Source organism: Rhinichthys klamathensis, unplaced genomic scaffold, assembly GCF_029890125.1.
Source record: "Rhinichthys klamathensis goyatoka isolate OS25496 unplaced genomic scaffold, OSU_Roscu_1.1 h1tg000056l_1, whole genome shotgun sequence".
NCBI classification, from domain to species: Eukaryota; Metazoa; Chordata; class Actinopteri; order Cypriniformes; family Leuciscidae; genus Rhinichthys; species Rhinichthys klamathensis.
In genome coordinates this window covers 13,903-27,138 of record NW_026606601.1, presented here as the reverse complement: position 1 = coordinate 27,138, position 13,236 = coordinate 13,903, and the positions used below count along the sequence as shown (strand labels likewise).

General features: G+C 38.7%; 1 protein-coding gene across 16 annotated transcripts in view; it reads right to left on the bottom strand.

Annotated features, from left to right (window-relative positions):
* cacna1da (calcium channel, voltage-dependent, L type, alpha 1D subunit, a) overlaps nt 1–5,609 on the bottom strand; it is a 96,525-nt gene extending 90,916 nt beyond the window's left edge. For 12 of the 16 annotated variants that reach the window (XM_056248517.1, XM_056248520.1, XM_056248526.1 and 9 more), the window contains exons 1-2: nt 5,333–5,608; nt 2,177–2,558 (exon numbers count right to left, since the gene is read on the bottom strand). In XM_056248517.1, the coding sequence (XP_056104492.1) occupies nt 2,177–2,409 (233 nt within the window). In that variant the 5' untranslated portion in view covers nt 2,410–2,558; nt 5,333–5,608. Of the gene's footprint in view, nt 1–2,176; nt 2,559–5,332 lie in introns of all 16 variants that reach the window. The other 4 variants (XM_056248518.1, XM_056248519.1, XM_056248527.1 and 1 more) reach the window with 1 other exon arrangement.
* Between the last annotated feature and the right edge of the window lie 7,627 nt (nt 5,610–13,236).

The following is a 13,236-nucleotide window of genomic DNA, read 5'->3' as shown; positions in this document are numbered from 1 at the left end:
TGCTGGAGGCAGGTCGTTTTTTGGTATTATCAGACTCCATGTCGTCAGCTGCAGTGCCGTCGCATAGACTGTATATAAAAAGGAGAGAGGCTCGGGAGCGCACACGTCACATCCGATGGATTTCGCAGAAAATCCGACCCGGAGACTTCACATAGAAATAGGAATACTGGCCTTCAGAGGTAATAGCAAAACCCGACAAGTGGATCATTGTAATGTGTGATTACAACCCCTTCACACACAGGAAATAAAAAAGGATTCATTTTAGAAGAAAAGTTACATTTAGCACCTTTAATGTACGTTTAAAATATCTTTCATGAAACAGATGAAAGATTCATGAATCTTTCATGACAGCAACTGTGTAAATTATTATATTTCAATAACGAATTAGAGTAAAAATGTGAGTTAATGCAAAAACTGCCTTATGTTCAGTTTACATGTTTTCATACAATGTGTTGAGTGTTGATTATTATATCTAAAAAATAAATAGCATCTGAATTTAGGCTAAAAGGGCTCTGTTGTTAACCTTTAATGTTATAGTAATGTGTGGGCTCCCTATATAGTTTACAGCATTAGCAGATCTTTTTTTGAATCCTTGCGAAACGTTTAATTGTAATTGAATTAATTTAAAGACAAAGACACAATTTTTTCATTAAACCACTGTTTAAAAAAAAAAAAAAAAAAAAGCAATTTTAGCTTTCTAAACCCCACCACCGAACCGAGACGTCAAAACCGTGGGAAGTACCAAACCGTCAGTTTTGTGTATCGTTACACCCCTAATTATTATACATTATATTCAACATTATATATAGTAGTTTAACGTAGCACTGACACTAAAACTCACAGTAAGTTTAATTTTGGGTGAACTACACAATACACTGTCACTAACCACGATACATCTATTGTAAAACGCATGTATTTGCGTTTTGTATTGAATCATATATGCAATATATTGTGACACGATATATTGTTACACACCTAACTGACAATGGATTGTTGTTAAACAACAGTACAATCCATTGAATGCACTGTATTCTATCCCTCACAGCCACGTTTTCATTCCTATCAAAAATTAAACATGGTGCTACTACCCTGATTAAAGTCTATAGATCCTCTCTTGTAGAGATACATTTGAGATCTGCAGCTTGGAACCCATAGCACCTTTATCTTCCCTGTGTGGCCGGGGAACAGATGTTATACACGCTGACTTGCGCTTCAGATTAAGGTGCTCCTCACTGCAGGGAACACAGTTTCTCTCTAATAAAGACCACCAGACAAGCTTCTACTGGAGATCACAAGCTGAGATGTCTGCTAGACGCAAAGGTGGACTACTTTCATTTGTTTACCTGTTCTCTTGATGATTCGCTCAATTACTTCATCCTGCCTTCAACTATTTTCAGCACAGGCCACAAGCAAACCACACCATATGCTAGTTTTCCTGAGGAATTGAACCTTCAAATCGTATTTACAAACAACAAACAGCAGCAGAGCAACATTTTTTACCACATGTTCGAATGCTAAAATAGAATATACTGCAATCCACTGCACATTCAGCAATAGTTCACTCAAAAATTAGGCTACCATTCTGTCATAGCAAACCTGTATGCCATCATTTTTTCCATGAAACGCAAACAGAATATTTGAGCTATCAGCTATGACGTTTTGTTGGCCAAAACCCGGACACGAGTTAGCATTTTAGCACTACTGTTTCCATCGGCCTGAAGTCAATGGGTTTTTTGGTTAAATGCCTGAAATACGCTCTGTGGTGAATACAAGCTCAAGATATTTTCATGTTTTATTCTATGACTTAAAATACATCAGTAATGCACCCTTGTGATTTTTTTAAAAGCTTTTACTAAAAATAACAACTCTGGAATTATTTACTTACCAACATGTTGTTCAAAACCTACATGCATTTTTTTCTTCTTCTGAGGAACACAAAATAAGTTATTTTGAAGAAAGTTGGGATACAAACAACATTGGAACTTATGAACTTCCAAGAAAAAAGAAAGTCATACAGGTTTTGAACAACATTAGGGTGAGTAAATGACAACATTTTTCAATTTGGGGAAAAAAACATCTCTTTAAGCTTGGATATGAGAACATTTTGAGCACCTAAAGAGTTTTGATATTGGTCGATTGGTCGTAAAACTGATGTTTTACAGATGGTAAAGGATACTTCCATTCCACGAGGCTGATACAGGCCCGGCGGATGGGGTTGTTGAGGTTGAGGCAGAAGAGAGCTCTCTGTGGCCGCGTGTTGGCCGAACTGCCCTGTTTTTTGCTCTTGGCATACTGCTGCCGCTTCTTCTGGGCCAGCGACCCGACCGGTACCACCGAGGGTACAGGCACGGAGGCTGCGGGGGCCGCGGCAGGAGTCGCAGCAGGCGGAGCAGGGCCGTTGGCGCTCATGGTGCGGGCGTAGACCTGAGCAGGGCGTCCACCAGCATGGGCCTGCCAGGGGAGAGGGCACAGGGGTGGGCGCTGGAGCGGAGGGTCTCACCAACAGGCTGGCACGTCACCAGAGAGAGGGACTCTGGTACTGCTGGCATAATTTGCCTCTGTAAAAGATAGAGAGGAAAGTAAGGGGATCCGTGTGGTCTGAAAGAGAGAACACGAGAAAGCGCAGAGAATATAGTGGGAGGCTGTGCAGTGACTTCCTTCACCGCTACATTATATTATGCAACTATGTGGGTGTAAGACTAAAAGATGCATACAGTATGTCTTTGGGAATAAAGGCCAGTGTCTCAACCAAGGATCGCGAGCAGTCCAACGTGTGAAAGACGTGGGACTAAACATTACAAATATATTTAAAGTAATAGCTTATCTAAATATAAAAATTATGTTATTTACTCACTTTCATGTTGAAAACCACCAAAAAAAGTGGCCCTTAGGACTAGGACTATTTCATGCTTTATGAAAGAGAGCCAGACCAAGATTTAAGTCGTTATTCGAAGAAAAATTTGTTCTTCATTCGGTAACATTTTACAATAAGTTAACATTAGTTAATGCATCAACTAGCAGCAATGGGCAATACATGATCTGAATTACATATAATATCTGAAATGCCACAATTTATTAGTAAATGTCGGAAATAACATGAATGAAGATTAATGAATTCTAAGGAGTATTTTTCATTGTTAGTTCATGTTTACTAATGTTTAAAAATGGAAGCTTACTGTAAAATGTTCAAGGGATAGCTCACCCAAAAATGAAAATTCTGTCATTAATTACTCACCCTCATGTCGTTCCCAGCCCGTAAGATTTTGGTTCATCTTTGGAACACAAATGAAGATCTTTGAGGAAATCTGAGAGCTTTCTGTACTTTCCATTGACAGCAACGCAACCACCACTTTGGCGCATTTAGTCCAAATTTTCTGAAGAGACATGATCGCTTTATATGATGAACAGATTTAATTTTAGGCTTTAATTCATATAAACATTCATCAACTCACACATCAGTTGTGGTAAACGGAAGCTCAACCATGTTCACTTGATGTGCAAGAACCAATGAGGTTCATTCTCGTGTTACGCAGCACGTTTGAGCTTCAGCAAGAAAGAACCAATGAGGTTTGTTCTGGCGCGTCAAGCAAGTTCGGTTGAGCTTCTGTTTATGTTCACTGATCAATGTTTATATGTGACTAAAAGCCTGAATTAAACCTGTTAATTATACAAATGATCGTGTCGCTTCAGAAAATTTGGACTAAACCGCTCAATTGTGGATTAGTTACAATCTCTTTATGAACTTTTTGAAGCATCAAAGTGTTGAGTAGCTGTCAATGGAGGGACAGAAAGCTCTCAGATTTCTTCAAAAAGATCTTCATCTGTGTTCCGAAGATGAACGAAGTCTTATGGGTTTGAAACGACATTAGGGTGAGGAAATAATGACAAAATCTTCTTTTTTGGGTGAACTTTCCCTTTAGCCTTCATTCTACATCTCTGAACTTCCTTATCATGATGCATGACAAAAGGCGTTTGCCATCAAACTTGTCACAAAATGCAAATACTGTATTACTGACATAATTGTCATGTTTTATTGCTTTAAATCCCAAATCAAATCAAAACCATGAAACCAAGAGCATCTAATGTTGAAAAGTCTGAGGTAGTGCAACAACACTATGAGGACCATAGCTACAATGTGCCAGTGTAAGCTAAAAATATCATACAACTTCTCAAAAAAAAGACTTAAAGGCTTAAAAAACAAACAAACCAGGGCAGCAAAAAAGAAAGGCAAACCATAACTCTTAAAAACGACAGAGGTATTATTAGGATAATGTCACAAAAAAAAAGTTACAGCCTGTGGAAAAATCAATGCGTGTAGCGTGACCTAATGAAAACCAGTCTGCAAATAGATGCATTGTGGCAGAGAATCACACACTACCAACATCCCAGGACACAAACAGACATTATCCGCAAACAACAGCAAAGAAAATCATCATCTGCATTCAAATACAAGCAAAAAAATACACATCCAGGCTTATGGGATACACAAATGTCACTCATATACATCAGAGTCCTTGAACCACTAGGCCCCGCAGAGGAAATGAAGACATGCATGGAAAGGTCATATCGCCTGTACACATTTCCCTTTAAGCATTTGTCTTCGTCAAAACCTAAGACATGGCATCCAAATATGTCAAATTTAAGACAATCTCTGCTTTCGTTGCATATACAATAAGTGTTAATCTTCACACTAATAAAATACGACATTAAGTGCAGTGTATCCTCATCCTGTACTGGCTCATATATTAGATATATTTGTCATTCTTGCGCCATGCATGACAATGATGCACATTGGAAATGAAATATGCCTTCATTTACAATTAAACATTTCCTGTTGTGCTTCCATAGATCCTAAACGTTAATGTTTAAACTATCATGAAGGACAATGACATATTGTCATTCTAACATCGCATGGTAATGATGATTTCATGCATATATTTGATGACATACACATGCATAATGCGTATAGCCTATTGATAAAGAGGCTCGTGGCTTTAAGGCAATAACGGTAGCGTTTCTTCCCAAAAATGCAATATTCCATAGCCAAATATGTGTCTATCCTTATTTGATACCAATGATGCTCAGTTACAACAGCTGGGATGCGTCTTTATAGTCTCCGGCTGTTCATTTCTTTAAAAAACGACTGATTATATGACAAGCAGTGACAACAGCAAAGGTCTAACGGGACCAAAACGAGCGCAAAATCCACTGCATCAGCATCATCAGCATCTTTTCAGGTCTGACACGGATGCTAAATGATTGCACTCCATCATTTGTTAAACAGATCCATTTTTAACCAGAAACATGCCAGGCCGCCGCGTGAATATCGTACCTTTGATGAGGTCTTTCCTTTCAGCTGAGGATGATGATGCTGATGATGATGATTCGGCTTATATCCAGAGATAAAACTCCGACATCGATTAAAACGCTCAGGTCCGATCTGACACGGTAAATTCAAATTCATCAGTGTGCATTCGTTATTTTGCGCGTGAGAGAGCGCGAGAGCTTCCTCGCGTTCGGCGCGCGTTGCCCGTGTTGAAGCGTCACGCGGCGTCGGTGAACGGTGAAATGAGCTGAACTCCCCCTCTGGCTGTGCACGCACGAACCGCGCTTACTTTAGTGACGAGGACTCTGAATCATTTAAAGAATCGGTTCGCTCACATGGATCATAGGATCACTTGAGTCATCATTAGTTGTTCCCAATGCGGGATTTTAGCCTACTTTTCATTTTTGTTTGTTGTAAAATGCTGTTTATCGCTATGTTTTTAGATTAGGGGAGATTTTTTATTCCAACAATATTGATATAAAAATGCTGTTAATATAGCTTATTGTTCATATGTTCAAATAAATAGATTCATTATTCTATTTACTACCAATTTTATTTTACGATCAATAATTTATTCATTTCAATGAACATTCACAAAATGATTAATCAGAGTCATTATATATAATTTAATATATAAATATATTTTTTTAAATCTTCATACGGTCAGAAGAAGTAACGCAACCTCGTTTGCGTTCGTCCAAAACGAGGCACCAACCAATAGCCAATCAAAATCAAAGATAACCATTCAAGCCAATCATATGAGCACCTCGTGAAGTGCGTCAACAGGTGAAGAGTCACTTTCAAAATTAGGCCAAATGAAATATTAATTAATGATTGAATGACAGGTCCATAAATGTGCCATAATAAAGGAGAGTTCCTCTTCGCACAGGTGAGTAGATGCTAAATGGTTTGGGGCTCTGTAGGCTATTCTTGTATATTTCTTTTATTAAGGGGATATCGTTTGTGTTGGCTACGTAAGCATAATTATAAGCAAATATATTTGGGTTACTATTTTATTTAACGTCACATGTTTTTTTTTACATTTTTAACTAACAAAAGTTTTAACAATAAAAATGTTGTTATCGTTATGCTAATCATTAATATAAATGATTCTTAATATTATTTACAAAATTGTTTACACATTATAAATTATTCTACGCAAAGGTCACTCCTTATGAATTGTGTCGACGGAATGTTTAACAAGAATTGGTTCAAACGAATGATTCATGCGCGAATCGGACATCAATTAGCCTACTTGAATCAGTGAAAACCAACACAGTTCTGGAAATTGTTTGGCAGTACTGGAACACGACAGAGGGAAATATATTTCCTTGTAGTGTATAATTCAATTATTTTCAGTGTGTTGTAAACAAAAGTGAAATGTTTGATTTTTTTCCTTTTATAGCCAGGGTTTTCGTTTTGCAATTTGGTCTAAACACACACATTAGCTAATAAAATCACATGATAGGTAAATTATAACAGTCATACTGTATTAAAACAGGTAGGCCTATATAGGCTTATATATATTAGATAAGCAGGCATAGGGCAATCAGCCTGATACACAATTCATTTCATTGAACCCTTAAACTGCAGACCCACATGCCAGTGAAATGATCTGCCAAGGTTTGCATAAATGGCAGCTGTGTCGGATTGAATAAGGAAGGTCATCTCAAAGGTTGAATTCTAAATCATCATAGTTGCCTTTGGAGACAATGTGTGCGGAGTGTAGAAATGACCTAATCAGGACAAGAAAATGTAAAGCTCACAGAGCAGAACTGAAGGCCTTCAAGAACAAGCAATTACAGCAAAGTAGGACTTCCCTCGAGTAATCATTTTCAAAGAGAAAAATGTGTGATCAGAAGGATCAGAAGAAACCCATTTTATATACCGTGCATGGGAGAACAAATACAGCATATTATTTTCAACGTTTCAGAGGAGGTGAAGCTACTATTTCTGGAGACTAACAGAAACGGCAAGAATATAACAGTAATATAATACATATTCTTCTGCACTGCAGGCAATGATAATTTATTTGTTCATGAATACATTATTTCAAATTTCCTCGATTGAAGGATAACCCTGTAATAACCTCTTGAAAAGATCGATCAGGCATAGAAAAGACAACACCTGTTCACCACCTGCTCTGCTCAGAAACTCATACCATCATCTCTCACATTACAGTCATGTCTGGAGTATTCTCTGCATGCGCTCTCGTGCAAACAGCAGACGGTTCGATTACATTCTTGATCTCAAATTTGAAATTAGTTATATGCAATTTTCACTATTCATTGTTGATAGAAAATGGTATATAAATGTTGTTGCTCTATACAACAAATTCAAAAAACCTTAATGTACAAAATACTCTTGGTGTATTTCATTGTGGTGAAACCTTAAATAAATGTCTTCTATGTTTTACTAAATGCCTTAACAATCCATACACTATGAGCAGAAAATATGAAAGAAATGTTAAGTGTTAGCTCACCTTTGGAACGGTTGCTTTTATGAATGTGAAAAAAGGGCATCATAAAAGCCATGATGAAGGTCTATAAAGTCCATGTGTTTTTATGAAGTGACCGGTGGCAGGGTCAGGCCTTGGGCTCACTGTGAGACTGGGATAGATTTACTGCTGGTGTCTGCTTACCTGTCTAACAGATATAATGGTTTCTCCCTGAACCAACTTTAATAATTAAATATTGGGCATTTCAGCCAATCACCATTCACAACTGTCACTGTCACATGACATGACTGTACAGTGAAGAACACAGAAATGCTAAAAAAGAAAAAGAGTTTAATGCCTCAGGGTTGATTTTTATTTAAACTAGCAGATTTCTTTTCTCTTTTTTTCTATTTGTTTTATGAAGCATTAAAACTGTCTTGGAAGATTTTTTTGCAAGCCTTTATTGTTTATTTTTGTCACTTTCCAAGTGTGTTTTAAGTATGAATTTGATTGTTTTTTCAGACCCAGATGTCAAATATGAAAATCCATCATAAAAATCATGATGAAATGATATCAAGCGTGAAATTATCTTAAACATTTATTTATTGTGTGAAAATGATCTGATTTTAAAACAATTTACGACAAAAATCTGGCGTCCTTTCCAACATGATATGACATTCCCTTTTAATCAAAGTTTTATTGAAGGTTTATTGTCAAAATATGCTAAAAGAATTTAAAAAAAATTCCATTTGTTTAAGACACATACTGTAAAATGCTATGAATTTAGCCTTAGCAAGACAAAGAACATTTTATTACAAACTATACATGTCCATCAAAGAATGTAATCAGACAAAACAGAATTTTTTGGTGCTGTCAAATTGATTAATCACGATCAATCACATCTAACATAAAAGTTTGTGTGTGTGTGTATATATATATACGGTCACCGTGATTTTGCCAAGTACAACATCGTCCTGGATCAACATATTTTGTTGATCCTGGATCAACATTCCTGTCCCAAAATGTAGTCCTTACCCAATCCCTACCCCTAAACCTAACCACCCATAACTTTTCCCTAAAATCAGAGGGTAATGATAGGTGAATAACACTGATGTGTAAGTACTTCACCCTGGTTCTAAGCCTAAACTTGACATAAACTGTAAACTTGCCCCTCAAATCTGATTGGTTGATTGGAAAGTTGATCCAGGATCAACAAACACACACACACACAGTAGTGATGTAGTCCTCGAGACCGGTCTCGAGACCGATTTCTGCTTTCTCGGACTCGTCTCGGACTTGTTCCTTCAAAGACTCGGTCTCGACTCGGACTCGACCCTTCAAAGACTCGGTCTCGACTCGGACTCGACCCTTCAAAGACTCGGACTCGACTCGGACTCGACCCTTCAAAGACTCGGTCTCGACTCGGACTCAACCCTTCAAAGACTCGGTCTCGACTCGGACTCGACCCTTCAAAGACTCGGTCTCGACTCGGACTCGACCCTTCAAAGACTCGGTCTCGATTCGGACTCGACCCTTCAAAGACTCGGTCTCGACTCGGACTCGACCCTTCAAAGACTCGGTCTGGACTCGGACTCGACCCTTCAAAGACTCGGTCTCGACTCGGACTCGACCCTTCAAAGACTCGGTCTCGACTCGGACTCGACCCTTCAGAGACTCGGTCTCGACCCTTCAAAGATTCGGTCTCGACTCGGACTCGACCCTTCAAAGACTCGGTCTCGACTCGGACTCGACCCTTCAAAGACTCGGTCTCGACTCGGACTCGACCCTTCAAAGACTCGGTCTCGACTCGGACTCGACCCTTCAAAGACTCGGTCTCGATTCGGACTCGACCCTTCAAAGACTCGGTCTCGACTCGGACTCGACCCTTCAAAGACTCGGTCTCGACTCGGACTCGACCCTTCAAAGACTCGGTCTCGACTCGGACTCGACCCTTCAAAGACTCGGTCTCGACTCGGACTCGACCCTTCAAAGACTCGGTCTCGACCCTTCAAAGACTCGGTCTCGACTCGGACTCGACCCTTCAAAGACTCGGTCTCGACTCGGACTCGACCCTTAAAAGACTCGGTCTCGACTCGGACTCGACCCTTCAAAGACTCGGACTCGACTCTGACTCGGCATAGGCGGTCTCGTCCCCATCACTAGTTAAGACTGCTCCTCTAAACAATTACCAATCTAGGTCTGTAGGCCTAACTGTTGATTATAAACTGGGTTGATATTAAATCATGAATATCAAAACTGACATGTCGAGAGAAAATCTCGACTCGGTCTTGACTCGGACTCGACTGTATTAACCAACGGTCTCGGTCTCGACTCGGACTCGACCCTTCAAAGACTCGGTCTTGACTCGGACTCGACTGTATTTGAAAACCAATGGACTCGGTCTTGACTCGGACTCGACCCTTTAAAGACTCGGTCTTGACTCGGACTCGACTGTATTTGAAAACCAATGGACTCGGTCTTGACTCGGACTCGACCCTTTAAAGACTCGGTCTTGACTCGGACTCGACCCTTTAAAGACTCGGTCTTGACTCGGACTCGGCGGTCTCGTCCCCATCATTAACACACACACACACACACACACACACACACACACACACACACACACACACACACACACACACACACACACACACACACACACACACACACACACACACACACACACACACACTTACTTAATGGCACTAATTTAACACTGTTCAAATAATGAGGCCACTCAGCCTAACATTTGTCTTTGTATTTCTGTCCTTCTGTCTCTTTCTCTCACTACGTGTCTGAGTCTCTCTTCTCCTCTTTCTATACGTGTGTTTGTTCCCTGGTGCCTCTAACTGAAGTGAAGCTCATATAGCATCAGAGGGATCTGTTGGCAGCAGTGAGAGCCACACTTGTGTCATGGGGTTCTTTACCACTATCACTGCACAGCATGCTGTCTTTTCTCTTCAGACAATTAACACTTACTTTGTGACAGTCAGCAATATTACAATTGTAACTTCAATTGTGTGGTTTGGTTTGTATAAAATGTAATTTATTCCTCTGATGCAAAGCTGAATTTTCAGCATCATTACTCTAGTCTTCAGTGTCACATGATCCTTCAGAAATGCTGATTTGCTGCTCAAGAAACATTTATTATTATTACAGTTTTTTTTCAAATTGCTAATACACAATTTCTGAAACTATGGCTCAATTTCTTGAAACTCTACGCACAAAACACGCACACAACATCCAAAACATCAGACATCTCTTGCAAAAGCAAACACATCATTCAAAACTATTTTAACTCTTCCAAAAATTGTTTTTGCGTAGTAACTTTTCAAAACATGAAAACCCAGTGTGTGTGTGTGTGTGTGTGTGTGTGTGTGTGCATCCGAGCGATGTTGCTTGGGCACTTTCCCATTGAGAATGGGCAAACAAATTTCTATCTGGCTACTTTAGATGCCCGTGGGCCCTGTGTCTCTCCTGGTTGCTAGTAACATTGTTTAAAGAGTTGGCCAGTGTATCATCACCTTTAGATTCTCTCACTCTCTCCCTATGCCTGTCTCTGTTTCATCTATTTTGCTTCTCTGGTATTTACATGTGCTTTATTTCTCAGTAGTTAAATCCCTTCCTTCCTTATTCCTCTTAATGTAACTTTGGACAGAATAACACACTACAGTAAATGTGTCTGCCCGATCAGGCTGGTGCACGCGATCCTTCCACCTATTGGCTGTAATCTGAGTGATTGACAGCTGTAGAGAACTGATAGCTGCCCACCCCTCCCCCTTGGGTGCTGAGGCTAAGTGCTGTGTCGCTGTAGCAACTCAGAGTGACTTCTGGGTAATCGAGTGAGCACCAAGGAGCTGACTTATCCCTCAAGGAGCATCTGGCATTAAAATCAAGTCTATCTCACATAGGCTGCTTGTGTTTGTGAATCTCACAAAAGATTTGTGAATTGAATTTGTGAAGTGTTTGTGAATTGTCACATCTCAGTTGTCATTAAGGTTTAATACCAAAAAAAAACAAAAAAACATTCTGATGATGACTAAAAAATATATAATTTATTTTACATGGAGGTAATTTATGATAAATAAAATAATAGTAAACTAATAAATATTAAATAATATATATTTTATATTTAATACATAAGAGAATACTGTTTTTAAGCATAGATATATATATAGCCTAATTTAAGTTTGATGTAAACAATAATTAATAAATATTGTATTAAAAAATATAATGCAAGTATAAATACACACATGTATATATGCATGTATGAATGTTATTAATTTGAGATCGGGGTGAAATGTGGACTTGTTCTTGTGAGATTTTCCAATGTGAGTAGTCACGTAAATACATTCACACAAGATTGTATACTTGCTTTCAGTCTGTTTGACTCTATAAAGCTTACAGTCACATTTGTATGTGTTGGAGCATGTGAATATTAGCATCTATGTCAGCAGGGTGGTGTTATTTAATATATCCCAAGGATTTAGCTGGTGTTGGTTCAGGGCAGCTAACACCTCGGTCTCCCAGAGCCCAATGTGTGTTCAGTTATGATTTTAACTGTTGTTGTAGTCTGCGCCGTTTCCTGCCAAAGAAAGCAAAAATAGAAACAGTCATGCACCCTGAATGTACATTCCCTTCAGGAGGTGAGGGACCACGGGCTTCCCTGATTGGCTGAATTGTGTCACATGGGTATGGGTTCTCAGGCCTAGGATTGGGTCACACATTTTGGAGCAGTTTGATGACAAGTGCTTCTGACTGGGACGGAAAGCCCAGAGGAGATACTGCTTACTAAGAGATAGAGCGAGAGAATGGAGGAGGGAAAAAGGGACAGCAGAGTGGGCGGAGACTAGCATTATGACATCAAAACAGCTTTCTGAGAATTGATATTGCACACTCCAAGATTTAAGCTGAGCATTTCATATACCTATGGATTTTGTGGACTGGAAAACAGAAACAATTTTGCTTTTGTTTTAGGATTTTATTAACTCCTATTATGTTATTATGTGATCTAGAAACCTATATTAGCTGAAAACTGTGGTGTATTAAATTTGTATATTAGATGCGCTTTTTTATTTACAGAATGACGTTTTGGATAACAATAATTAAGGGCGTTAAAATAACTAAATGAAAATATAATATATATATATATATATATTTTTATTAATAAAATACCATATAGATAAAAAGAGATCTTTGCTCAAAGGCTCTTTGCAAAACACAATTTTTACATTTTATAAATGGGATTAAATTATACATATACCTTTTGGAACAAACTGAACAAACAAAAAAGCGCTGAAAACTTTTATGGAATTTTTCATTCTGGCAGCTAATGTTGTTAAACATGTGACTATGTAATGCATCTTGTTCTTGTGATATTTAATAAAAAATATTGCACAGTGGAAAAAAAATCATATTTGAAAGTGGGATCAGTCAATGATGACTTTATAGGGATAGTTCACCCAGAAATGAA